We start from the raw sequence: 27995 nt of genomic DNA, 5'->3' as shown, positions 1-27995 counted from the left end.
TTATCGTTTAGCAGAAATTATTGAGATGGGTTCCGGAATGTCTGAATATAAAATTATGTTAAAGTTTGAGGAGAAACATAACAAGCCAACAGTGATCGAATAGGCAAGGCGGTTAACCATTCATGAGTATCCGCCAAGTTCACGAGAAGACCGCAAAGAAAGGCTGCTATTGTTTTTTGACTGCTGACATCCTACTGGGAAGATGTGCCTTTCACAAAGTTGTGTCTGTCACACTTATATACTGTATTATCGTATGTTATAGCAAAATCTTCAAGCCTTATAGATGTATGTACTAATAGATTAATGGCTTGAATGTGCCTGATAATACTTGGCTTCCAGGTAATTAATTAGGGATTTAAAAACAGAAAAATCAAGTTTCTGAATGACAAAATCCTAAACCCCAAAAACCCTTCAGACTCTGCCACATGGTCTCATCTCAGTGTTTATTAGGAAGCTGGGAGCGATCAGTGATCTAAGGAGGCTTCAAGGTAATTGGGCACTAAAGTGACCAAAAACGGAAATGCGTGACAGACCCAGCGGACTTTGCCCATATATTTTGGCAATGCCCTTTGATTCAAACCTTTTGGGAAGAACTCATACGATTTATTTTTATGTTGCCTTCTACACCAGTTCCCATGAACATTGACATTTGTATATTGGGTTTGGCTAAACCACTGGCTTCTACGAGGGCCTTGAGAGTCCTGTTAGGACTTCTCCTCTTTTATGCCAGGAAAGTCATCATTCTACAATGGAAATCTCCAGTGGCCCCTACACTTGTCTTCTAGAAGCACCTTGTCAATTCGGCCATTCCCCTCCAAAAATGTACATATGCTTCTAGTGGTTGCTCCAAGACATTTTCCAAGGTTCAGGATAAATAATTTAACTCCCCTTCCACAAATGCTGCCTTGGAAGACACCTCCCAGACTTGGCCATGAAAGGTTTGAGCAGTAGGTGGTACTCCCTACAGAGAAGTTCTAGTATGGTGCAACTTATTTCTGCCCCTCAATTAGGCTTTTGTATAGTGGGAGTTCGGTGTCTTAACAGATGCCATTGAATTCCTTTTTTGAGCTACTGCATTTTCTTCCTCCTATATTAGGGTGCATAGGGCAAAGCAGACGTGTTCTGTTGTTTTTGCCTTTTATGTTCTTTTCCAATTAAGGGGGGCAGGGTATGAAAAATTTGGTCTCTGTACTATTTTTTTGCGTTTTATAATTCAATAATAAAATCATTTGGGCAAAGTGACCAAAAACAATATATAATAACGAAAGGCAAATCTTTTTTGGGATTTGGATGGAGTTGTGAGAGTTTAGAACCCAAGTCATTACTCAACAGGCTTGTATTGGTAGTTCATTACAAAGATCCCCCAAGAGAGGACATTCGCCCAAGTTGGGAAATCCAAGTGTAATAGGGCAAACAGAGCACCAAATTACCCCCACTGGAAGATTTCTTCTCTATTTCTATTATAGTGGCAACACAAGATTTTGAATCTATCTTCAGTTTCATTCTGCAATATATTGGTGATCAGGACAATTATAGAATGTGAATCTCCCAAATGAGACAGCAATAAAGAACCTACAGTAAGTGTAACAGGTCAAAAGTAACGTCAAATGAAAAATCCTTAGGAGTCCAAAGTCGTTATTGTCTAACTGGTTAAACACTCCAAAATATTCTATATTTATAATGAAGCTCCGCTTTAAAGCATGCATTGCAAACACATGTAACATATACTGTATGTCTTTACATCCGCCATATTTTTCAGTAAAAAAAAAAAAAAAAATGCCACCGGGGATCAATTTTATTGGGTCCATGATACCACCTCCAAACTGATTATTCCTGGTTCTATGGGGTGGGGAATAGCCGGGAATCGAGCTGGTTAAGATTCTATATAGCACTTTTAAATGTCATATCCTCTCTTCCAAACAGCCATTAAAAACTCCCAACACAGACATGCGAACTAATAAAAGCGATCGGTTTAATGAACTCAGACAAAAGCATTAAAATGTAAATTCGGTGGAAGCTCGGGTAACCTGGGTGCCGTTTTTAATATCCCACCATTTCAATGCGCCGTGCTTTTATTTGAAGATGAAAGCTTTCACCTTTTCGTTGGAGAGAGGGAAACTGGCACTCACGTCTGCTAGGCAAAACAACCCTAGAAACTTTGTTTTATTGATTTTGCTATAACTTTGATGTTAAAATTGGATTGCTCTTGATTTTCGCAGAGCCATAGAAAAAACTGCCTTAGGCTCATTAAGCAAATACCCCAAAAATCATTCTGAAACAAAACAAAATGATAGCACTTAATATTACTCTAGTTGCAAGGTAAAATCCACCTTGGGGACGGTACGCAATTGCAGTTTGGATACCTGTGTTTGACTAGAAATCAAATATTACATATTTAGTAGGAGCTCTGAGGCGATGCCAAGGCAATAATCTTCCAGAAATATCCTGCACAAGAGAACCATTTAAACCTTGAAGTACTTTCTCTTTTATGGCCGAAAAACAATTATATCTGTAGTTAGAGCACAAAATGGCAAAGAAATTAAATGTATCTGCTATAGATGCAAACTTTATTAGATCAGACGGTTATAACCTCAGCGTGTTATTGAGCGAGCTGAGCAAACATCAGCGGGTCAGTGAGAGGTCTTTAATGCAGGACAGCAGAGCTGAGGCTGCCATTTTGTTTTTCAGAATTCCTATCAGGAAAGATCAAGGGGTAATGGTCTCAATATAGAAAATGTCAAAGAAATAATATTTAGTAAAATATAGTTTTATAGATAGAAAGATAGATAGATAGATAGATAGATAGATAGATAGATAGATAGATAGATAGATAGATAGATAGATAGATAGATAGATAGATAGATAGATAGATAGATAGATAGATAGATAGATAGATAGATAGATGCCACACAAGCTAAAGAAAAACGATGTGAATGAGTACAGGTCCCAGTGAACCAACAGAGGGTTCCGAGCTTAAGCAACGTCAATGCAAATAGCTGTACCCTCCAATGCATGAACTTGTATATATAATTTTTCGTATATATGACCCACTGCACATCTGTGAGATACTTACTTTTGACCCCTGCACTTGCGCTTTACAATATTTCCCCTTGGCCCCTGCACTTGGATGTTACTTACTCTTGACCCCTGCACTGAGTGCATTACTTACTCTTGACCCCTACGCTATTCTGTGTTACTTTCTTTTTATCCTTGCGCAATACTTATTCTTGATCTCTGCACTTGAAAATTGCTTACTTTTGACCCCTGCACTTTGTGCGTTACTTACTATTGACCACGGCCCACTGTGCATTACATACTCCTGACCCCTGCACTGTGTGCATTAAGTACTTCGGACACTTGTACTCTGTTCCTTATGTACTCTTGGCCCCTGTGCCCTGTGAATTACATACTCCTGATCCCTGCACTGTGTGCATTAAGTACTTCTGACCCTTGTACTCTGTTCCTTATGCACTCCTGGCACCCGTGCCCTATGCATTACATAGTCCTGACCCCTACACTTTGTGCTTTACATACTCCTGACCTTGCACCCTTGTAATCTGTTTCTTATGCACTCCTGGCCCCTGTTCCCTATGCGTTACATATTCCTGACTACTACACTTTGTGCTTTACATACTCCTGACATTGCACTCTGTGCATTACTTACTCATGACCTGCGATAGATAGATAGATAGATAGATAGATAGATAGATAGATAGATAGATAGATAGATAGATAGATAGATAGATAGATAGATAGATAGATAGATAGATAGATAGATAGATAGATAGATAGATAGATAGATAGGTAGGTAGGTAGGTAGGTAGATAGATAGATAGATAGATAGATAGATAGATAGATAGATAGATAGATAGATAGATAGATAGATAGATAGATAGATAGATAGATAGATAGATAGATAGATAGATAGATAGCCTAAGTACATAAGTTGCATCTGTACCCACCAATGCAATGACTTCCCCACATACAGGATGCAAATCATTGTAATGGGAAGCATGGGAGATTGCCACTGACATTCCAAGGGATCTTGTGGGTGGAAAAGTCTCAAACAATTGTGTGTTCATTTCTACTGGTATAGTAAAGGTAATCTACCTATTCTCTTAAAGGCAGGCAAAGAGGCACAATAATGCCAAGGTGAGTACATTTTAGGGAGGCAGGGAGAATTGGGAAATTTTGCTTGAGGAAGGAATATGTCAGATTCCTGCTATATGTGCGTTACTTAGTTTGAACTCCTGCACTCTGTGCGACACTTACTCTTGACCGCTGCACTCTGCAATACTTATTCTTGACCCCTGCACTCTGCAATACTTATTCTTGACCCCTGCACTCTGTGCGATACTTATACTTAATTCCTGCACTCTGTACAATATTTAATATTTACCCTCGCACTGTATGCGATACTTGCTTTTGACCCCTGCACTTATGCTTTACAGTACTTCCTCTTGGCCCCTGAACTTGCATGTTACTCACTCTTGACCCCTGTGCTGTGTGCATTACTTACTCTTGACCCCTGTGATCTGTGCTTTACTTAATCTTGACCCCTGCGTGTTACTTACTCCTGACCCCTGTGCGCTGTTTGTTACTTATTTTTTATTCCTGCCCTCTGTGCACTACTTAGTCTTGACCTCTTCATTTGTACTTACTTTTGACCCCTGCACTCTATACATTACTTACTTTTGACCCCTGCCCCCTGTGGGTTACTTGCTGCTAACCCGTGTGCACTGTGCATTACATACAACTGATCCCTGCACTGTGTGAATTAGGTACTTCTGACCCTTGTGCTCTGTTTCTTGTGCACTCCTAGCCCTGTGCCCTGTGAATCACTTACTCCTAGCTATGCTATGAATGATTATGATATTAATTTATAGACTAGTGATGGAAGCCTCACAGTTCAGAACCATTGCTCCCTTCGTGTTCAAATCTCAAAGAGGGTTCTTTCATGAAAAAGGAACCACAATGCTCCTAAAAGTCAGAGGCCCTTCGATATAGGCTACCTAGGCTTTAGGACACATGTGGAAGCTCAGCATTAGCAAACATTTTATTTGTGGCAAGAATGACCTATATTTGTACTCCAAGTAATGAGCTAATTTGGTAATGCTGACATCTGCCACCTGACACATACCGCGTGCGAATTCTATCAATAAATGTACTTTAACCACTTGCCGACCGCCGCACGACTATCTACGTCGGCGGTCAGCCCCTCAAAGGCAAAGTGACGTAGGGCTACGTCACTAGCTTGTGAGGGTCTAGGGAGCGAGCGCACGCCGCCGGAGGCACGCTCCCGCTCCCGCGTGGTCACGGACACCCCCGCGCGTGTGACCGGCGGACCCGATGTCCGCCGGCCACTCTGCGATCAGCGGGGGAGAGGGAGAAAGTCAGGCAGCTTGTGTAAACAAGCTGCCTGTCATTCTCCCCTATGTATGAGAGATGATCATATGGATCTACTATGTAGATCCGTTGATCACTCTGCATATAGCTGAAGCCACAGCCAATCACAGTTAGAATCACGCCCCTAGGGACACACACAGCCCCTCCCTCTCAAATAAAGTTAACCCCTTCACTACCAGTGTATTTTTACAGTAACAGTGCATATGTATAGCACTGATTACTGTAGAAATGTCACTGGTAACCCCAAAAGTGTCAAAAATGTCAGTCAAGGGTCCGATCTGTCCGCCGCAATGTCGCAGTACCGCAAAAAAAATCGCAGATCGCCGCCATTACGCGTTAAAAAAAAAAAACAACAAAAATGACAAAAATCTTTCCCTTAGTTAGTAAACGCAATAACTTTTGCGCAAACCAATCAAAATACGCTTTTTGCGATTTTTTTTACCAAACGTAGGTAGCATAAAACAAATTGGCCGAAAATGTTAAAAAATTTTGATTTTTACATTTTTTTGGGGGGAATTTCATATAAAAAAAGGGAAAATATTGCTATTTTTGCAAAATGTACGCTCTTTTTTTGTTTATAGCGTGTGATCAAAAAAACGCACAGGTGATCAAATACCGCCAAAAGAAAGCTCTGTTTGTGGGAAAAAAAGGACGCCAAATTCGTTTAGGTACAGCGTCGCACGACCGCGCATTTGCTCGTTAAAGTCACGCAGTGCCGAATCGCAAAATACCCCCTGGGCTCGTTTAGCAGCCAAATCCTCCGGGGCTTAAGTGGTTAACAAAAAAAAAAAAGGTAAAAAGTAACGCACCGCTGAGAAAAATCCTGGCAGATTCAAACTCATAACAGTTAAAGAGAGAAAAGAGAAAAGAGAGGGATGAGGGAATCCCACAATATACTGGGGTCTCTCAGCCTCTCAAACAGGTTGGGACTTTAAAGGCTAATAGTGAGTATTAACCCTGATGGAAATAAATACAACAATTCTCTAAAAATATAGATCATTTATTTTACAAAAACGTACAAAAGTGTATCAATGAACATGTGTTCAATTAGCATAATAAATACATGTGCAAAAGACAGTATAGGTTAACCACTGGAGCCCCAAAGCCTCTAAAATCTAAGGCAGTCCATATATAATATCTAACAAATCATGAAAAAATCATGATACCAATTCATACAGATATGGGGTTCACTAGTGGTAAATGTGGAATCGTGACGCGTTTCGCTTGGTCGCTTCCTCAGACGATTCCTGTAACCTTGTCTATCGAGCAGACACTATTAGTATGCTTCATATTTAGGTCAGAGTAAGATATCCAATTCATATGAAAACGTGTCACATATGGCTCCAACGGTTTTACCCTTGTTAGCCGCCAAGCACAGATTGGTAGACCAATATCCGTCTATTGCAAAGGAATCATCCAGTGCGTCCCCCGCTTTGCAGCATATACTAGAAGGGAAATTGAATTGCCAAAGAAGGAGCCCGGTCAAAGCCGATACTACCAACAGCCTCTCCTCGTGGTGCTCACGCCGTCTCGCACACGTGGAAGCTCAGCATTAGCAAACATTTTATTTGTGGCAAGAATGACCTATATTTGTACTCCAAGTAATGAGCTAATTTGGTATTGCTGACATCTGCCACCTGACACATACTGCGTGCGAATTCTATCAATAAATGTACTTTAACAAAAAAAAAAAAGGTAAAAAGTAACGCACCGCTGAGAACAATCCTGGCAGATACAAACTCATAACAGGTCAAGCATATTGAATTTTTAAATGTTTGCTCATTTCTTTTTGGAATATGAACTCCTTATAAACAATTGTTTTTTTCTTTTTTAGGGACCGCACGTTGGGAATCAGCATAGAGGATGTGACTCGGTTAGTTCAGAACGATTCTCACATCTCAGCAGTGGCAGAGCGGGCTGATATTGTGCAGGAAGAGCGGCACAGTTGGGTTCCAGGAGAAAGTAACAGATGGTCTGTAATTGCAGAGGCAGTATGTGACAGAGCACATTCTCAATCCTCTTGTCTCGCTCGGACAAGACCAGATAATCTGCCAATGCTTTGAGAGAGGACAAAACTAAACAGGATTGATCTGTTCTTCTAGCCAGGAAGCACTTAGCAGCGTTTGCCTTTTTGCGGCCTCAAGCTTATTACTGGTATAACCAGCCTTGTTTCTCTACAATGCAGGAAAGTGATCGGAACATGCCGCTGGGGCTTATACCGCCACCTGTGTGCTCTGGCTGCTGCCCAACTGGAACCTTGGGGTTCAGGCTAATGCACCCATCATTCTGTGTGCACACTTTTCTCAGATATGGCATAAGCATTCATTTTCAGTCTCTCGGAGGATGCTGTCTTTTGCACTGTGCATTTGGGTAAGTAGATCATGGTACGGCGGGCAGTAAACGCTCAGAATCCAGGTGCAAAAACAGGAATATATTATAACAAAAGTCTAGCAAAACACAACAGGCCTGGTGGGAACATAAACCTGACCAGGGGCACTCACAGGATGTAACAGTGATCTGTCAGTAGATGAACATCCCAGGTTTGTCGACAGCATCTCTCTCTCGAGGGGCAGGATGTGGCCTGCTGGTCCATGCCCAATTGAGGAGGTTGCAAAGAAGGATGGTGTGTCCCTGCACTTTCCCTACTTCTCCTACACACTGTACCTGACAGACGGGTGACCTGTACCTACATTAGTCACTCGTAAAATGCGCACCAAACCTGGAAGCCAGGGTTTTAAATAGACACTGTCTGGCCCAAGATGGCCGGCAAAGTTACATGGGGTGCCAGCATCCAATCAGATGCTGCCTCCCTGTGACCAAGGAGATTATGGAGGTACTAGATTCTTCTCACCTTTCTCCTCCACCAGCATTGCTGCTGCGGATGAGCGCCACCTGCAAAAGAGAAAATAGAATGCACCTGCTTAAGCGATTAACTAACTTTTCACCGGCAGGGGACAGATTCTGCCATTGCACCCATAGACTTACTATGGGGCTTCCGTTGTTGAGTGCCTCTCCTGCACCCATACCATGCTGAAGCCGCCACTGACAGCTCAGCGTGGGACCAGACTGGGTGAGGTGCAGAATAGGTAAGTACAGTGATATTTGCTTTACAGGTTTAGATAGATTAGGTTTAGAATGTGGAAAAGAGCAGGTTTATTCCCCCTTTGTTAAATTCAGCAGTTTAATAACCGACTGGATCGTTATCTATCGTCTGTGAGGGCAGTATGCTTCACCTTCCCCACGGGCCACCCAGGACCATACACCAGAGTAAACAGCATTGTCCTTTATCACATATCATGTGATACCTATATTTATTATAAGGTATTTTAAATGCTTTATTATATGCTTGGCCTACTGCTCCTTTGTTATTTTAACTCATATCTTTTCTGATTGTAATTGTGTATATTCATGTTGTTTATGACTACTAACTATAATAACTTGTTCAATTATAGCTTTAACTGTGTTTTGTGTCATATGTGAGATTTAAGAAAAGCTAAAGAAGTACTGAGGAAGCGATGTTCCCGCGAAACGCGTCAACCTCACCCCTTAAGCATCTAGGACACCTCCAGTGGCAAGTCCTAGGAAGACTCTTTAAATTATTGTGTTTCAATACATGTATGGAACATATGACCAACATCCGGGTTGTTTTTAGAAATAATGTTTGTGTGTATCTGTTGACTTTTTGATATTTGAATAAAATTTGATCTCTTTGAAAACACGTGTTATTATTTATGGAGGTATATATAAAATCCCACCCATGTACTTTTTTGTTTCTGGTTTTACAATAGGGATGATACCTCCTTAAAGCGGAACTCTATCCAAAAGTTTCACTTTAAGGACTCGTCCGCCGCTCCTCTTGCACAAATTGGCACTTTTGAGGAGCGGGGGGGGGGTACCCGATTTTGACAGGTGCCTGCTCCCACTTCCGTTCTGAGTGCTTGGCAATGGAAGTACTCTTCCCTCCCTCCCCCCTGCAGTCTTCTGGGACACTGACAGGTCCCAGAAGACTGCATTCACCTGTCAGGATGTGAAGCGTGACTTGCGCATGCGCATTGAGCACCCGGCTATGAAGCTGCAAGCTGTCACCGCTGGGTACCCATAGTAAAGATATCAGCGCAGCCAAGGGAGGACAGAGGATGAAGACGGCTGGAGTGAGCTCACCGCTGGATCATGGATAGGTGAGTGGCTGTTTTTTAAAAGTCAGCAGCTACACTTTTTGTTGCTGCTGACTTTTAGTTTTTTGATAGGTGCCTGATTAAAGTAATAGGTGGTCACCAGTTCTCTTGTTTTTACAAAGAGCAGGTTTAGCGTTAGTTAAGTTTTCCCTGGACTTATCCTTTAGGTACAAACCCTAACTTTTTTCTTACCAGGTACATTTTACACCTACTGAAAGCAGGTAATTTGTGAAGGGGTAGCGGGCCTACACAGCCGGCCATGCGTTTTTCACAACCCCATTGTTGTAAATGTTAACAAAAGCTGTTAAACAAAATTTCATTTTTTTTTTCAAAATGCTTTGAAAGTGGTCCTTTAGTGGTGTAGAAGCCATTCTTCTGAAAAGTGCATCTAGTTTTTCATTCTTCTCCATGAGCACTCTGGCGTGAACAGTCGCACAATAACGCCTTCTAAACGAAAGCTTTTAAAAGGCCAATTTTTGCCTCTCTATCCTCCGGACGCCGCTCGCACTCGAGTTTAGGTTTAAAATGATGAGTGATTTTTGAGTGATTGATTAGGGTCAAAATAAGTGTCGCTGGTAGAGGAATAATGGGTCAGTCACTTCATTTCAACCTCTTATTCAAATCCCGCTATGGCTGACTGCCTTCCTATTTATGATAAATGTCAAGTGAATGTAGCTGGGCCTACAGAATCCACCCGTCTCTCATCGGCCATGCTTCCTCTCCCTGAGCAATGTACTTGCATTATGCTCGTAAAACTCAGCAGCATTTTTGCCGCTTTTATTAGCGCCAAAACACTTACATTGTCCTATAGAATTGGTAAGTTTTGTCTGTACAGAGGGATCAGCTGTTGTCAAAAGGAATTCTATTAGGATGAAGTAAATGGGGTATTCATCCTATAATTCATTTTAATGAAGAATAAAACTAAATTGCAAGCAGATATTAAAAAAATATATATGATTTAATCACATCTTACGTTAAAAAAATCATTATATTTATGTTTTACATAAGCTAAGATAAGTACCTGAATCTATGCTCAAGTGAAATGAAACTCAAATACCGTATATACTCGAGTATAAGCCGACCCGAATATAAGCCGAGACCCCTACTTTTGCCACAAAAAAGTGGGAAAACTTATTGACTCGAGTATAAGCCTAGGGTGGGAAATGCTGCAGCTACTGTACCCAACTGGACCACCACGAGACACAAAATAGGGGCTGCGGGCATGGTACAGGAGATGGCGCAGGTCATAGTACAGGCATTGCACAGGTCATGGTAAGGGCATGGCACAGGTCAGGGCACAGGTGATGGTACAGGCATGGCACAGGTGAAGGTATAGGCATGGCACAGGTCATGGTACATGCATGTTACAGGTCATGGTACAGGCATGGCACAGGTCACAGTACAGGCATGGCACAGGTCACGGTACAGGCATGGCACAGGTCACGGTACAGGCATGGCACAGGTGATGGTATAGGCATAGTACAGGTGATGGTATAGGCATGGCACAGTAAGTACAGGCATGGCACAGTAGGTATAGGCATGGCACAGTAGGTATAGGCATGGCACAGTAATTACAGGCATGGCACAGTAATTACAGGCATGGCACAGTATGTACAGGCATGGCACAGTATGTATAGGCATGGCACAGTAGGTATAGGCATGGCACAGTAATTACAGGCATGGCACAGTATGTACAGGCATGGCACAGTATGTACAGGCATGGCACAGTAGGTATAGGCATGGCACAGTAGGTATAGGCATGGCACAGTAGGTATAGGCATGGCACAGTAATTACAGGCATGGCACAGTATGTATAGGCATGGCACAGTATGTATAGGCATGGCACAGTAGGTATAGGCATGGCACAGTAGGTATAGGCATGGCACAGTAATTACAGGCATGGCACAGGAGATGCAGTGCTGCGGGCATGGTACAGGAGAATGTCCTGTACCATGCCCGCAGCACTGCATGAGGAAATACAGGGGCTGCGGAGGCATCTCACTTACCTGTCGGTGAGGCGCCGTCTTCGATTTAAAAATCGCGCCACCCGGCGCCGCCATACGTCACCGCAAATGCGCCACCGATGCTCGGGAAAAGCCGAACACATTCGGCTATTTCCGGGCATTCGGCACATGCGCAGTGACACGTCGGCGCCGAGCGGCGCCATTTTTAAAAAGACACTCCAGTCAGTGACTCGAGTATAAGCCGAGGGGTGCATTTTCAGCATGAAAAAACATGCTGAAAAACTCGGCTTATACTCGAGTATATACGGTAAGTAGCAATTGCTTATTCTGTCCCTTCCCTATCCTTTTACAAAAATGGCAAAAAGCATTATGTTGTTTATAGCACTACACCTGTAGGCAGGGGCTGACTGGTAACTTTCGGCCCAGGGGGCAAGTACAGTCCAGAGGCCCATGGTGCAGCGACTAGGCCCCCCCTCCCACTCTTCTTCTTCCTAGCCTCCTTCTGACCCTCATTCCAGGCTGAAGCTCTGCTCCAGGTACTCTCTACCCACCATCCGAATGCGGTCCCAACCTGGCCAGCAGGGGGCATTTGGGGGGAGCTGGGACAGCTCGGTTGGGGCTGGCCGGGGAGGAGAGTCTCCGGTGGGGCATGGAGCTGGCTTCTGCTCAGATACAAGTGCAGCCTTTTTACAGGGCATCAGAGCAGCCCAGGGGGCAATTGCCCCCCTTTCCCCTGGCCCAGTCCTCCCCTGCCTGTAGGAGCCGCACACCCCAAAAGTAGAACAACACCTTCACTAGGATCCTGAGCTCAGGTCAGTATTCATAGTTTCCCAGGACAGCTACACACTTTCTAGCTTTCAACAGGCACTCTTCAGTGAGTTTGCCCAACCAAATCCTGAGGTGAAACTGCTTAGTCAGCTCCAAAGGTAATTAGGAATAGGCCCCCATCTCTGCTATAGCTGGGACCTCGATAAACATCAGAAGACTCCAGCAGAACTGCCTCAACGGGGCAGCAGACCCTGAGGCTGGGAACTTCTCCAGCAGGACAAGAACAGGGCTGCTCCAGAGTCCCAGACCCTAGACCAGGGTTTCTCAACCAGGGTTCCATGGAACTCTAGGGTTCCTCCAGAGGTTGCTAGGGGTTCCTTGAGCAGATTTTCGAAGGATCACTGAAATTGTCACTGGATACACTGGCTCTGGTTCAGAAGTACTCCACAAAACAGCTTCTCCCCTCCAGAAAGGAAAAGACTCATAGCTGAGAATCCACATACTGTACAACTCAATGAGTGTGCCAACCTTGATGAAGAGGAATTGTGTTGAACTCCCAAAACACATTGGCTTTTGTCTGGTAGGAGTCAATCTCAGCATTAAAAACGTTTGAACCTTTGATGTTTGTTTGGCCCTTTTATTGTTAGCAGGGGTATCTGGATTACACGGATGGCTCTAAACTCTCATTGCTGGAGTTTGCAAGTTAAATGAAATCTGAGCACTAGGATTTGAACCACACATTGGGGCCCTTGGTTAGAACCCTGGCCAGGGCACTATCTGCATGGAGCTTGAATGTTCTTCTTATACTTGTGTGGGATTTTATCCCACATTCCAAAGACATGCTGGAAGGTATTTGACCCTAGAATGTGTATGTACAGTATCTCACAAAAGTGAGTACACCCCTTACATTTTTTTACACATGATACTTTGCTTCAATGTAAAGTAGTGAGTCTACATCTTGGATAACAGTGTAAATTTGCTGTCCCCTCATAATAACTCAACACACAGCCATAATTGTCTAAGTGAGTACACCCCTAAGTTAAAAAGGGGAAAATTTCCCTCCCTGGTGTCATGTGACTAGTTAGTGTTACAAGGTCTCAGGTGTGAATGGGGAGAAGGTATGTTAAATTTGGTGTTATCGCTCTCACTCTCTCATACTGGTCACTGGAAGTTCAACATGGCACCTCATGGCAAAGAACTCTCTGAGGATTTGAAATAAAGAATTCTTGCTCTACATAAAGATGGCCTAGGCTATAAGAAGATTTCCAAGACCCTGAAACTGAGTGCAGCACGGTGGCCAAGACCATACAGTGGTTTAACAAGACAGGTTTTACTCAGAACAGGCCTCGCATGGTCGACAAAAGAAGTTGAGTGCACGTGCTCAGCGTCATATCCAGAGGTTGTCTTTGGGAAATAGACGTATGAGTGTTGCCAGCATTGCTGCAGAGGTTGAAGAGGTGGGGGTCAGCCTGTCAGTGCTCAGACCATACGCCGCACACTGCATCAAATAGGTCTGCATGGCTGTCGTCCCAGAAGGAAGCCTCTTCTAAAGATGATGCACAAGAAAGCCAGTTTGCTGAAGACAAGCAGACTAAGGACATGGATTACTGGAACCATGTCCTGTGGTCTGACGAGACCAAGATAAACTTATTTAGTACAGATGGTGTCAAGCATGTGTCGGGTGGCAACCAGGTGAGGAGTAAAAAGACAAGTGTGTCTTGCCTACAGTCAATCGTGGTGGTGGGAGTGTCATGGTCTGGGGCTGCATGAGTGCTGCCGCCACTGGGGAGCTACAATTCATTGAGGGAACCATGAATGGCAACATGTACTGTGACATGAAGCAGAGCATGATCCACTCCCTTCGGAGACCAGACCGCAGGGCAGTATTCCAACATGATAATGACTAGGGATGATCGAACTTTTGAAAAGTTCGGTTCGACCAGAACACCCGAACTTCACGAAAGTTCGGTTCGGATTTCAGAACCCCATTGAAATCAATGGGACCCGAACTTCTGTAATCAAAAAACACCATTTTTAAGCCCTAAACCCCAATAAATGCCCCTAAAAAGTGCCTAGGGTTCTGGGTCATGCCCCATTAACTATTAATCACACAAAAAAAAGTTCTTAAAAATTGTCATTTTTGATAAAAAAGCCAATTATTGAAAAATTAAAAAAAAAAAAAAAAAAAAAGAGATTTTTTGATTTTTACTTTGGATTTAGTATCTGGGGGGTCTAAAAGGTGTACATGTGAAGTTTCAGGTCTGTAGCATGTCCAGAACCAGAAAAAAAAGATTGTTTGTATTAGAAAACTTTAAGCACAGGAATATGGCTTCTCTGCTGTAACACCTTGCCGGTTTAATAGCAGGCATTTTTTTGGGTTCTTTGCAGTCAGGAAAAACATCTGAACTTGTGTATAGTGGTACTGTGCACAAGTTCTGATGTTTTGCCTGCCTCCAAAATTCCCCAAAAAATGCCAGCAAAAACACACCTGGGCATTTTTTTTTTTGACGCTAGCGTTTTTTTTTGGCATTTTTTGCGGTTCTTTTGAGGCAGGCAAAACATCTGAACATGTGTATAGGGGGGATATATAGACATATATGTCTGAATATATACCCCTAGACATATATAGGTGTGATAGTAGCAGAAATAAATGCTTGCGCTAATGAAATCATTTACAGTAATATATTTCTGCTACTATCACACCTATATATGTCTAGGGGTATATATTCAGACATATATGCCTATATATACACCCTATACACATGTTCAGATGTTTTGCCTGCCTCAAAAGAACCCCAAAAAATGCCAAAAAAAACGCTAGCGTCAAAAAAAAAAATGCCCAGGTGTGTTTTTGCTGGCATTTTTTGGGGATTTTGGAGGCAGGCAAAACATCAGAACTTGTGCACAGTACCACTATACACAAGTTCAGATGTTTTTCCTGACTGCAAAGAACCCAAAAAAATGCCTGCTATTAAACCGGCAAGGTGTTACAGCAGAGAAGCCATATTCCTGTGCTTAAAGTTTTCTAATACAAACAATCTTTTTTTTTTTTATGGTTCTGGACATGCTACAGAGCTGAAACTTCACATGTACACTTTTTAGACCCCCCAGATACTAAATCCAAAGTAAAAATCAAAAAATCTCTTTTTTTTTTTTTTTTTTTTTTTTTTAATTTTTCAATAATTGGCTTTTTTATCAAAAATGACAATTTTTAAGAACTTTATTTGTGTGATTTTGTGTCTGGGGGGTCTAAAAGGTGTACCTGTGAAGTTTCAGCTCTGTAGCATGTCCAGAACCCCAAAAAAAGATCATATAAGTGTAAAAGAGGGGTCCCACCATCCCTGCTCTACTGAAAAATTATCTTTTTTTCTGGTTCTGGACATGCTACAGAGCTGAAACTTCACAGGTACACTTTTTAGACCCCCCAGACACTAAATCCAAAAAAAGTCATGCCTGCCTCCAAAAATGCCCGATAAATGCAAGAAAAAGCGCCGTAGAGAAGCCGTATTCCTGTTCTAATAAAAATTATAAGAAAATGCTAATTTTTGGGGGGTTCTGGACATGCTACAGAGCTGAAACTTCACATGTACACTTTTTAGACCCCCCAGATACTAAATCCAAAGTAAAAATCAAAAAATCTCTTTTTTTTTTTTTTAATTTTTCAATAATTGGCTTTTTTATCAAAAATGACAATTTTTAAGAACTTTTTTTGTGTGATTTTGTGTCTGGGGGGTCTAAAAGGTGTACCTGTGAAGTTTCAGCTCTGTAGCATGTCCAGAACCATAAAAAAAAAGATCGTTTGTATTAGAAAACTTTAAGCACAGGAATATGGCTTCTCTGCTGTAACACCTTGCTGGTTTAATAGCAGGCATTTTTTTGGGTTCTTTGCAGTCAGGAAAAACATCTGAACTTGTGTATAGTGGTACTGTGCACAAGTTCTGATGTTTTGCCTGCCTCCAAAACCCCCCAAAAAATGCCAGCAAAAACACACCTGGGCATTTTTTTTTTGACGCTAGCGTTTTTTTTTGGCATTTTTTGGGGTTCTTTTGAGGCAGGCAAAACATCTGAACTTGTGTATAGTGGTACTGTGCACAAGTTCTGATGTTTTGCCTGCCTCCAAAACCCCCCAAAAAATGCCAGCAAAAACACACCTGGGCATTTTTTTTTGACGCTAGCGTTTTTTTTGGCATTTTTTGGGGTTCTTTTGAGGCAGGCAAAACATCTGAACTTGTGTATAGTGGTACTGTGCACAAGTTCTGATGTTTTGCCTGCCTCCAAAACCCCCCAAAAAATGCCAGCAAAAACACACCTGGGCATTTTTTTTTTGACGCTAGCGTTTTTTTTTGGCATTTTTTGGGGTTCTTTTGAGGCAGGCAAAACATCTGAACTTGTGTATAGTGGTACTGTGCACAAGTTCTGATGTTTTGCCTGCCTCCAAAACCCCCCAAAAAATGCCAGCAAAAACACACCTGGGCATTTTTTTTTTGACGCTAGCGTTTTTTTTTGGCATTTTTTGGGGTTCTTTTGAGGCAGGCAAAACATCTGAACTTGTGTATAGTGGTACTGTGCACAAGTTCTGATGTTTTGCCTGCCTCCAAAACCCCCCAAAAAATGCCAGCAAAAACACACCTGGGCATTTTTTTTTTGACGCTAGCGTTTTTTTTTGGCATTTTTTGGGGTTCTTTTGAGGCAGGCAAAACATCTGAACTTGTGTATAGTGGTACTGTGCACAAGTTCTGATGTTTTGCCTGCCTCCAAAACCCCCCAAAAAATGCCAGCAAAAACACACCTGGGCATTTTTTTTTTGACGCTAGCGTTTTTTTTTGGCATTTTTTGGGGTTCTTTTGAGGCAGGCAAAACATCTGAACTTGTGTATAGTGGTACTGTGCACAAGTTCTGATGTTTTGCCTGCCTCCAAAACCCCCCAAAAAATGCCAGCAAAAACACACCTGGGCATTTTTTTTTGACGCTAGCGTTTTTTTTGGCATTTTTTGGGGTTCTTTTGAGGCAGGCAAAACATCTGAACTTGTGTATAGTGGTACTGTGCACAAGTTCTGATGTTTTGCCTGCCTCCAAAACCCCCCAAAAAATGCCAGCAAAAACACACCTGGGCATTTTTTTTTTGACGCTAGCGTTTTTTTTTGGCATTTTTTGGGGTTCTTTTGAGGCAGGCAAAACATCTGAACTTGTGTATAGTGGTACTGTGCACAAGTTCTGATGTTTTGCCTGCCTCCAAAACCCCCCAAAAAATGCCAGCAAAAACACACCTGGGCATTTTTTTTTTGACGCTAGCGTTTTTTTTTGGCATTTTTTGGGGTTCTTTTGAGGCAGGCAAAACATCTGAACTTGTGTATAGTGGTACTGTGCACAAGTTCTGATGTTTTGCCTGCCTCCAAAACCCCCCAAAAAATGCCAGCAAAAACACACCTGGGCATTTTTTTTTTTTTGACACTAGCGTTTTTTTGGCATTTTTTGGGGTTCTTTTGAGGCAGGCAAAACATCTGAACATGTGTATAGGGGGTATATATAGGCATATATGTCTGAATATATACCCCTAGACATATATAGGTGTGATAGTAGCAGAAATATATTACTGTAAATGATTTCATTAGCGCAAGCATTTATTTCTGCTACTATCACACCTATATATGTCTAGGGGTATATATTCAGACACATATGTGTATATATACCCCCTATACACATATTCAGATGTCATGTCTGACATCAAACATGTCCTCAAAAAAGCACTGGCAGTGGCAGCCCCTGCAGCATTAAAAAATGCTTGCTGGTGAGAAGCCACATACCTGTCCCGAAGCAACTCAGAGAAATGATCATTTCTCTATAGCGGTCACCCTGCTATGGAAGGGTTTTGTCACCCTGCCATAGCAGTCACTGTCAGTTAACCCTACACTACACTACGGTCCCCTGACACTTAACACTTTCCCTACAGAAACTAAATTTTTGAAGCTAACTTAAGTGTAAAGGAGCACTCTAACTACACTAGATATCCCTTTCCTCACACTAAAAATAGCTAAATGACACTTTTAAAGTAAAATTAACAGAACTGCTTCCACTCTCTTCCATGTCCAGTATAACAATGCTGGGAATATGGCGGGGGCGATCTTATATACTGGGGGGCGTATTCACTAATGATTGGTCTAGGGACCCCCTAGTCACTCCAATCACATCCCTAGCATTCTCCTGCCCCCTCAATTGGCTTTTGCTAATGGTTCTGGTCCAATCACGGGCTTTTAAAGCCCATTTCCTGAAGCATTGCATTTTGGGCGGTTCTGGTTGCCGAATTCCGAACTTTTTGGGCAAAAAGTTCTAAATTCGGCCGAACCTCGAACACCCAATGTTCGGGCCGAACCGATGGTGGACCCGAACCGTTCGATCATCCCTAATAATGACCTCAAACACACCTTCAAGATGACCACAGCCTTGCTAAAGAAGCTGAGGGTAGCTAAGATTAAAGGTGATGAACTAGCCAAGCATGTCTCCAGACCTAAACCCTATTGAGCATCTGTGGTGATGATATATGCACAGCATACTGTCCATTTAGAGTGCAGTGGGAACGCACAGTGACTTTACCTGGCTATTGATAAAGTAAATATCTCCTAAACATTGCACATTTTAGAAATATTTACAGCACCTTCAGGTAAAACTTATAAAAGGCTTAACTGTAGGTATAAATGAAAAGTGGACATTACTACTGCTTTATGGGTCTTCAGAATCAACCTAATTAAAGGGTGTGAGTTTTATACGTCCTCCTGATCTCTGCAGTGGCTGTAGAAAGACTTGACAGCTGGTAATTCCAGCCAAGAAAGAGCAAGACCTCTTGGAGTACAACATGCAGCTAATTATTATCCTAATTAAAGGATTCTTTGTATTTACCTTGGAAAAATCCTCATTTAAATCCTTTGCACTCAAGATCTTATTCATTCATAGCCAGGGCTGGCGGACTAAGTTATGCCAATAATCAGCAGGAGTTAACCAGAGTCTCATTAGAAAAGGAAACAACAGCCAATATCATAATATGATAAAGTGTACCTGTCACTGCTGCTGGCAAATGAAGATAAACTTGACAATCAAGTCTATGGGGGGGGGGGTTTACTAAAATTGGTGCACACAGCATCTGGGGCAGCTGTGCATAGTAACCAATCGGCTTCTAGGTTTTATTGTCAAAGCTTTAGGCTACTTTCACACCAGTGGATTGATCAGGGCCGCCTGTCCGTTTTTTCAAGCGGCCCTGATCGGACCACCGATTGTTCTCTATGGGGTGGCGGATGTCAGCAGACACCGGCCGGCATCCAATCCGATAAAAGTAGCCAAAAAACAGACGGGGATACGTTCACCATCCATCCGACGGATCAGATGACAATCGGATGGTAACGGACATGCAGTCCATTTCCATTTGACCACTTCATAGAGAGAAGCAGGCTGTGTCTCTGCATAGTGGAGCAGACACGAACCTGTCACCTGCCTGCTCAGCGGGGATCAGCGGAGAGATCATTCACTGAGCAGGTGGGTTTGATTGGATGGTCTACGCCGCTGTGTGAAAGGCGCCCAACTAAATAAGCTGAAGTTAATACATAGTTACATAGTTAGGTTGAAAAAAGACACAAGTTCATCTGGCTCAACCAATAAAAAAATAAAAAACAGTAAAGAAAAGACAACCATACAATCCCATATACACAATCCTATACCCGCAGTTGATCCAGAGGGATGCGAAAAACCCCAGAAAAGCATGATCCAATTTGCTACAGCAGGGGGAAAAATTCCTTCCTGATCCCCCGAGAGGCAATCGGATATTCCCTGGATCAACTTTACCTATAAATATTAGTATTCAGTTATATTATGTACACCTAGGAAATAATCCAGGCCTTTTTAAAGCAATCTACTGAGCTGGCCAGAACCACCTCTGGAGGGAGTCTATTCCACATTTTCACAGCTCTTACTGTAAAGAAACCTTTCCGTATTTGGAGACTAAATCTTTTTTCCTCTAGACATAAAGAGTGCCCCCTTGTTCTCTGTAAAGACATTAAATGAGTTGTATTGCATTAAGATTAAAAACCTTCAGTGTGTGGCAGCCCCCCCAGCACCCCTAATAGTTACCTGTGCCCCCCCTCTGTCCAGGGATGTCCACCAGTCCCTCAGCCGTTCTGGGTCTCTCCCTCCTGATTGGCTGAGATACAGCCGCGGCGCGATTGGCTCCCGCAGCTGTCAATCAAAGTCAGTGAGCCAAACAGAAGAGGGAGGGCGGGGCCGAATGGAATGGACATAGGGAGCTGCAGCTCGGCTCATGTGCCCCCATAGCAAGCTGCTTGCTATGGGTGAACTTGATAGGAGGGAGGGGCCAGGAGCAGAAACGAGGGACCCAAGAATAGGAGGATCTAGGCTGCTCTGTGCAAAACCAACTGCACAGAGGAGTTAAGTATAACATGTTTTTTTCCTTTTTTTTTTCTTTAAAAAAAAAACCTTACAATCACTTTAACCACCTAGGCGGTAATCCCGAGCGTGACTCGGGGTGGATTTCTCATTGCAGGATCGGTAACCCCGAGTCACGCTCGGGGTGGATGTGCAGAGAGCGCAGCGGTGTTCTCTTACCTTATCCTGGCGATCCAGCGATGATCTCTCATTGCTGAGATCGCCAGCCGAGAGTCCCGCCGCTCCTCCGTCCACCGTCGGTACGATCACTTCCTAGTTCCGTTCCCTGCAGCAGCAATGCTGCATGGGAGCGGAACTAGGGAGGGAAATTTAAAAAAAAAAAAAAAAACGTTGCACAAAACACATTTGATATTATATTATTGATTCATTTATAATTCATGCGTTATATATTATATTTATATATATATATATATATATATATATATATATATATATATATATGTGTGTATATATGTATATATATATATATATATATATATATATATATATATATGTGTGTATATATATATATATATATATATATATATATGTATATATATATATATATATATATATATATATATATATATATATATGTGTATATATATATATATATATATATACAGTAAAACCTTGGATTGCGAGCATAATTCGTTCCGGAAGCATGCTTGTAATCCAAAGCACTCTTATATCAAAGCAAATTTCCCCATAAGAAATAATGGAAACTCAGATGATTCGTTCCCCAAGTCCTTCGGTTTATAGTCTATATAAATAGATTATAGCATTGCGATAGGTTATATAACCATAAAATGTACATCCACAAATAGCCGCTTCCACAAGGGAATTAGAAGCAAATTCCAGCAGGAGCTACAGAGTATCAAAGAGAAGAGAGGCGCCTCTAAGTGTAGCAATATGGTTCCATTTAATGAAGGTACAACATTTAACAACTCACATGGTTGATGAATAAAACAGGCACATCTAAGTATGCAGGCATCCGGGGTAAATCTGTCCACATAGACTATCTTCTGCACCGCCGGCTGCCAGTCTGTAATCCTGACCGGGAAGACCACCCTGCAGTAAAGCGATCTGAAAGCGAGGGGCAGCATGGAAGGGATGACGTAGATGGCAGTGCGGAGGATGGTCTATATGGACAGCTTTAGCCTGGATGCCTGCATCCTTAGATGTGCCTGTTCCAATCATCAACCATGTGAGTTGCTAAATGTTGTACCTTCATTAAATTTAACCATATTGCTACACTTAGAGGAGCCTCTCTTCTCTTTTATACTCAGCTGTGACTTGAGGCTACTTGTATATCAAGACATCGCTTGTATATCAAGTCAAAATGTATTTGAAAATTTTGCTTGTCTTGCAAAGCGCTCTTAAACCAAGTTACTCTCAAACCAAGGTTTTACTGTATATATATATATACACACATATATATATATATATATATATATATATATATATATATATATATATATATATACACACACACACATATATCTATATATAATATATAATGCATGAATTATAATCTAATCAATAATATAATTTTATTATATATATTATATATTAAATAATAAAATAATATTATTGATTCGATTATAATTCACGCATTTGTGTTTCAAATTTATCACATCAGGGATGTCTACTAGACTCTTGTTTTGGTCAGGTTTAAGTCAGTAATTACTAAGAATTGTAGGCCTATAATACATAACGCAAAATTTCCATGAAAACAATTGTACCGCTTTTGGTATGTAATTCCTGACATAATCATACCGCCAGGGAGGTTAAAGTGAGTACTTCAACATCAAATTCACTATAAGGACCCCTTATGTATTTATACATGTTGATCATATCCCCCCTTAATCTCCTCTTCTCAAGAGGGAATAAATTCAGTTCCTCTAATCTTTTCTCATAGCTGAGCTTCTCCATGCCTCTTATCAGTTTGGTTGCTCTTCTCTGCACTTTCTCCAGTTCCCCGATATCCTTTTGGAAAACTGGTGCCCAAAACTAACTGCATATTTCGGATGAGGTCTTAGTAATGATTTGTACAGGGGCAAAATTATATCTCTCTCTCTCTGGAGTCCATAACTTTATTAATACAAGAAAGGACTGGAAACCACAGCATTGGCATTGCATGCTATTATTAAGCTTATGATCTACCCCTAGTATGTATGATGAATGCCTATTCTTATCCCCCCAAGTTCATAACTTTACATTTATCAACATTAAACCTCATTTACCACACAGTTGCCCAATTAAACAGTGCATTGAGGTTGGCTTGTAAGTTGGAGACATCCTGTAAGGAAGTTATTCCACTGCATAGGTTGGTGTCATCTACAAAGACTGAAATGGTACTTTTAATCCCAGACCCTATATCACTTATAAATATATTAAAAAGTAAGGGTCCCAATACTGAACCTTGGGGTACACCACTGTCTACTGAACTAACTCCAAATATCCTAACCACCCCTCAAAGACCCATAGCACACAGTGACTGTGATGCCCCATGCTGCTGGTGTAGCAGTCCATACACTGTACACTGCAATACACAGACCCATAGTGAGTATTCATCATAATGCTAACAATGGTAAGTGGTCATCGGGAAGCGTAACTGTGTTGACCAAAGAGAAGCACTTCTTTCTTCTGGGTCACCTTACCAGAAGAAGAAGCCTTAGATGCTCTTCTCATTGGTAACCTGGTTGAGCTGATCAAAGAGCACTTGCCATTGTGAGCATTTTAATGGATACTTATTCTGGGGCTGTGTATTGAGGTGTATGGTGTACACCTACACATAGTCATTACATCGGCAGCACAGCCGCTATGTGCAGCTGGGTCTGGAAGGAATACTTAAAGTCAGTTCATGTTTGCATTTTTCGTGAAAAAGTGAATGCACCCTTTAAATGAGCTAACCCCACACAACAAGTTTTATTGGTATAACAATAGTCCATTGCAAATAATATAATATAGTTTTAAAAAGACTTACCCTGGAGTTCACCACTTCTAAGGAGACATTCTGAGGCATGGCACTTGGCACTAGAGAAGAAAAGATTGAAACGTAGTTTTATCGCCTCCTTTACTATAAGACTATGTTGTAATTGTTAACAATTTTGTAAAACAATCAGCAACAAATCAATTTGTAAAATCATATATTAATTTCCACATTGCATTGTATTTAATTAATATTATTATAATCTGGCCTGCTCCTATTACTCTGAGCGATCTTGAAGTTTGTAAACTTACTTTGTGAAGATCTCCACACATTACTGTGGCTAATTACTAGGCACTGCTGTGTCACCCATTTCCCAGAGCCTGTCTTCAGAACTACAGAGGTGCTGAGAGTAGGAGTTTCAGGAGGCGGAGTCAGTACAGGAATCACTACTTGTAGGAAACAAGGTACTATGGGATATGTAGTCCTTAGAAATGAGGAGAAGCTTCAAAGCATGCAGGTAATCTAGGAGGTTGTGGAAAGAGACGGCCAGCAGACAGGCAGAACTCACAATGTGAAAGGACATTTTTCAAGTAATCTTCTATTGGATTGTGAAACTATTGTTTGTAATGTTATTGCAATGCTGATCTTATGAAATGAAAGTGTATGCTGTGACCATAGAACATGCATTGCATGTGGTTGCGGGGCGTTTGCTGCACTGCCATATTAATTTGACTAAGTCATGTTTGGTGAGCCGTATTGCCCACCGAGTGTAACAGCAGGGATCACTTTTGTCCTGCTGTGGTGCTAAGCATCACAGAGACTTGCCATGTATATACCCCCTGCAAGGCTGCCTTTGAAGCTTGGAAGGGAGTGGTTGATTGTCATTAACTGCTTCCAGGTGAAACTCAGAAATACATGTAGACCACAAGAGCTTGCAGTGTTTATCCGTCTCCCACAGCCCAGTCGCACAACAAAAAGATCCTCAACATTCCGCTAGCCCGCAACGCCAATCATCCCGCAGAGACTCACTGGACAGGAAGTCCAGAGGCGACGGCTGCTCAAGACATGACCATGACCTTTTGGTCTATTGGTCCGGTAAGGGCATTTTGAAGATATTTCTTGGTGGCGGATCTATAGCACCTCTTGTTGCATTTCTAGGACTGTCAGTGTGATCTAATACTGTCACGCGAATACCTATTACTGTACTTTATATGGACTTTATTGTTTCATTCCAAGGTAAATAATAACCCTTGTGTTAATTGTTTTGCTTTTGGTAAACTTAGGCTTTAACCTCTTCCCTTCTGCGCTATAGCCGAAAGACGGCTACAGTGTGGACCTTAATTGCCGGGAGGGCGTCCATGTATGTCCTCCCATGCAGGAGTTGCCTGCGCGCTCCTTGTGGAGCATGCGCGGCTTGCTCTGTGATCAGGGAGTCCATGAGACTCTGCTGATCACAGATCGGAGAGGGGGCCAGTCCCGCCCCTTACCACGTGATGTAATCAGCAGCCGGCGATCAGCTTTTTTGTTTCTCCTCACGCTGTCAGCTGTAATGTGAGATATGCTAATAATCTATACAAAAAAATCCTGTGCTATAAAATCAGAATCAACTTACATTGAAGGTGCTACCTTGTATATCTCAAGTACAAGTAGTCTCTCTGCATTGCACTCTGATGTTCTGGGATGGTGGGTAAGCAAGCCCATGCCGCAATCTACCAGTCACCTGGCCGCAATCTACTGGCTGCTGGCCCCCCATGTAGAGTGTCTGTAGTCCTTGACCGTTCCATAGGATTGTATTGGAGAACTGGCCCATAGAATTGCAGAGAGCTTGGGGACATATGGGACCATTATATCTAGTAAGTTGACCACCAATATTCCCATGGATTGGCCAACATAATAATTAGGAGATACAGAACATGCAGCTCACGTCAATGGCCTCTGGTTATGGTAGCAGTAAGAGAAAGGAAAGCCTTGCAGACGATCTAAGCCTTCTTCACTCGATTCAAAACCAACAAGGAGTTCAGCTTTAAGATTCTGTTTTTGAACAATATTTTATGTCAACCTTATAATGGACAGAAACAATGCAGAAAGAAAAGAATGTGTATTGCTTGCTGAAAACATGAAATCTGACAGGACTGTAATTAAACCTGACTTCAACTTTGATCTTTTACTGACAGCCCGCTAAGCAATCACAAAGCAAGCTTTGTGCCGTGACGCTTGTCAGTTTGCGCGCACGCACCTCCGTGTGAAACCAAAACCGCCTGAAAGAGTTTCTTTAAGAAAACCCATTCAGCCTGCAGTGGGGAATAAAGCTGCATGTGTCAATGTATAGAAAAGGCTGTGAAAGAAGTTTTTGTTTTTTTTTCCTCTGCTGAATGAAAGAATGACTTGAAATAGACCATTGTTTTAGCGGTTTCTTTTATTTATATTTGAGTTGTTGCTGTACACTGATCTCCATAGAACTCTTCATGTACAATTTTTTTCAGAAGAGAGCCTGTTTTTCTAAAGCTGAACTCCAGGCAAATAGCTAAATACGAAGCTGAAACCGAGATGAGCCGATTGGTTTCTGAGAGCAAGAACTCGGTTCGCTCTGGGCTGAGTTTGCTGGCTTTATGCCCAGCGCACAACATGACTACCAGTAAGTTAGATGTACAGCAGAATAATCTGGTGTCAGAATTGCTAAGTGTATATGTAACCCATAGGGGATGGAAGGTACGGGAGGGGAAAGGAAAAGAAAGAAAGAAAGAAAGAAAGAAAGAAAGAAAGAAAGAAAGAAAGAAAGAAAGAAAGAAAGAAAGAAAGAAAGAAAGAAAGAAAGAAAGAAAGAAAGGTAAATGAGGAAAGAAATGGAAAAAAGAAAAAAGAGAAGAGAGAAAATGTAGAGGGAAGGAAAATGAAAAGGCAAAGGATTGGGAAAAAGAAAAGGAAAGGAACAGGGAATTAAAAAAAAGGGTGGGGGGGGGGGGACGAGAAAATTGGAAGGGAAAGGAACAGGACAACAGAAAAGGGAAAAGGAAAGGAAAGGAGATATGATAAGGTTGGGGGTCAAGACCCAGGAGCCGGCTCATGCTATTACCTGACAAGCCACCATCCAGGGAGAAGGAAGTTAAACCAAGGGAAGAAAAAGGACTGAAAGGGAAAGGAAAGGAAAGGAAAGGAAAGGAAAGGAAAGGAAAGGAAAGGAAAGGAAAGGGAAAGGAAAGGAAAGGAAAGGAAAGGAAAGGAAAGGAAAGGAAAGGAAAGGAAAGGGAAAGGAAAGGAAAGGGAAAGGAAAGGGAAAGGAAAGGAGAGGGAAAGGAAAGGAAAGGACAGGAAAGGAAAAATAGAAAATGGGAAGGGAAAGGAAAGGAAAGGAACAGGGAAACAGAAAAGGTAAAAGGAAAGGAAAGGAAAGGAAAGGAAAGGAAAGGAAAGGAAAGGAAAGGAAAGGAAAGGAAAGGAAAGGAAAGGAAAGGAAAGGAAAAAAGAAAATTGGAAGGGAAAGGAACAGGGAAACAGCAAAGGGAAAATGAAAGGAAAGGAAAAAGAGAAAATGGGAAGGGAAAGGAAAGGAACAAAAAGAAAAGGAAAGGAAAGGAAAGGAAAAAGAGAAAATGGGAAGGGAAAGGAAAGGAAAGAAAACGGAAAGGAACATGGAAACAGAAAAGGAAAAAAAATTGGAAGGGAAAGGAACAGGGAAACAGCAAAGGGAAAATGAAAGGAAAGGAAAAAGAGAAAATGGGAAGGGAAAGGAAAGGAACGAAAAGAAAAGAAAAGGAAAGGAAAGGAAAGGAAAGGAAAGGAAAGGAAAGGAAAAAGAGAAAATGGGAAGGGAAAGGAAAGGAAAGGAAACGGAAGGAACAGGGAAACAGAAAAGGAAAAAGAGAAAATGGGAAGGGAAAGGAAAGGAAAAAGAGAAAATGGGAAGGGAAAGGAACAGGGAAACAGAAAAGGGAAAAGGAAAGGAAAGGAAAAAGAGAAAATGGGAATAGAAAGGAAAGGAAAATGAGAACATGGGAAGGGAAAGGAAAGGAACAGGGAAACAGAAAAGGGAAAAAGAAGGGAAAGGAAAGGAACAGGGAAACAGAAAAGGGAAAAGGAAAGGAAAGGAAAGGAAAGAAGGGAGAATACATTAAATCAATATGTACCCAAAAGAAAGCCAGATACATATCTTGATGTGATGAATCCTCTGATTGAATATGGAATTTCACATCAGCTATGAAACAATATATGTTCAGTAATTATTCTTGCCTTGGATAAGGTTAGAGTTTAAGGCCCAGCAGCTGGTTCATGCCGTTACCTGCCGAGCCACCGTTCGGAATGACACCTACCTTGCACTATAGA

At 41.9% G+C, this 27995-nt stretch overlaps 1 protein-coding gene across 4 annotated transcripts in view; it reads right to left on the bottom strand.

The window, feature by feature from the left end:
- The window catches only part of DCC (DCC netrin 1 receptor), a 1040152-nt gene that overhangs the window by 190865 nt on the left and 821292 nt on the right, over positions 1–27995 (bottom strand). For all 4 annotated transcript variants that reach the window (XM_082267705.1, XM_082267706.1, XM_082267707.1 and 1 more), the window contains exon 12: positions 23730–23779. In XM_082267705.1, coding sequence (XP_082123831.1) covers positions 23730–23779 — 50 coding nt within the window. The remainder of the gene's footprint in view (positions 1–23729; positions 23780–27995) is intronic.

The sequence above is a fragment of the Pelophylax lessonae genome (genome assembly GCF_965119305.1).
Source record: "Pelophylax lessonae genome assembly, chromosome: 1".
Lineage (NCBI taxonomy): Eukaryota > Metazoa > Chordata > Amphibia > Anura > Ranidae > Pelophylax > Pelophylax lessonae.
Note: the sequence above shows the minus strand (reverse complement) of the source record. Positions and strands in the feature narration are given on the sequence as shown.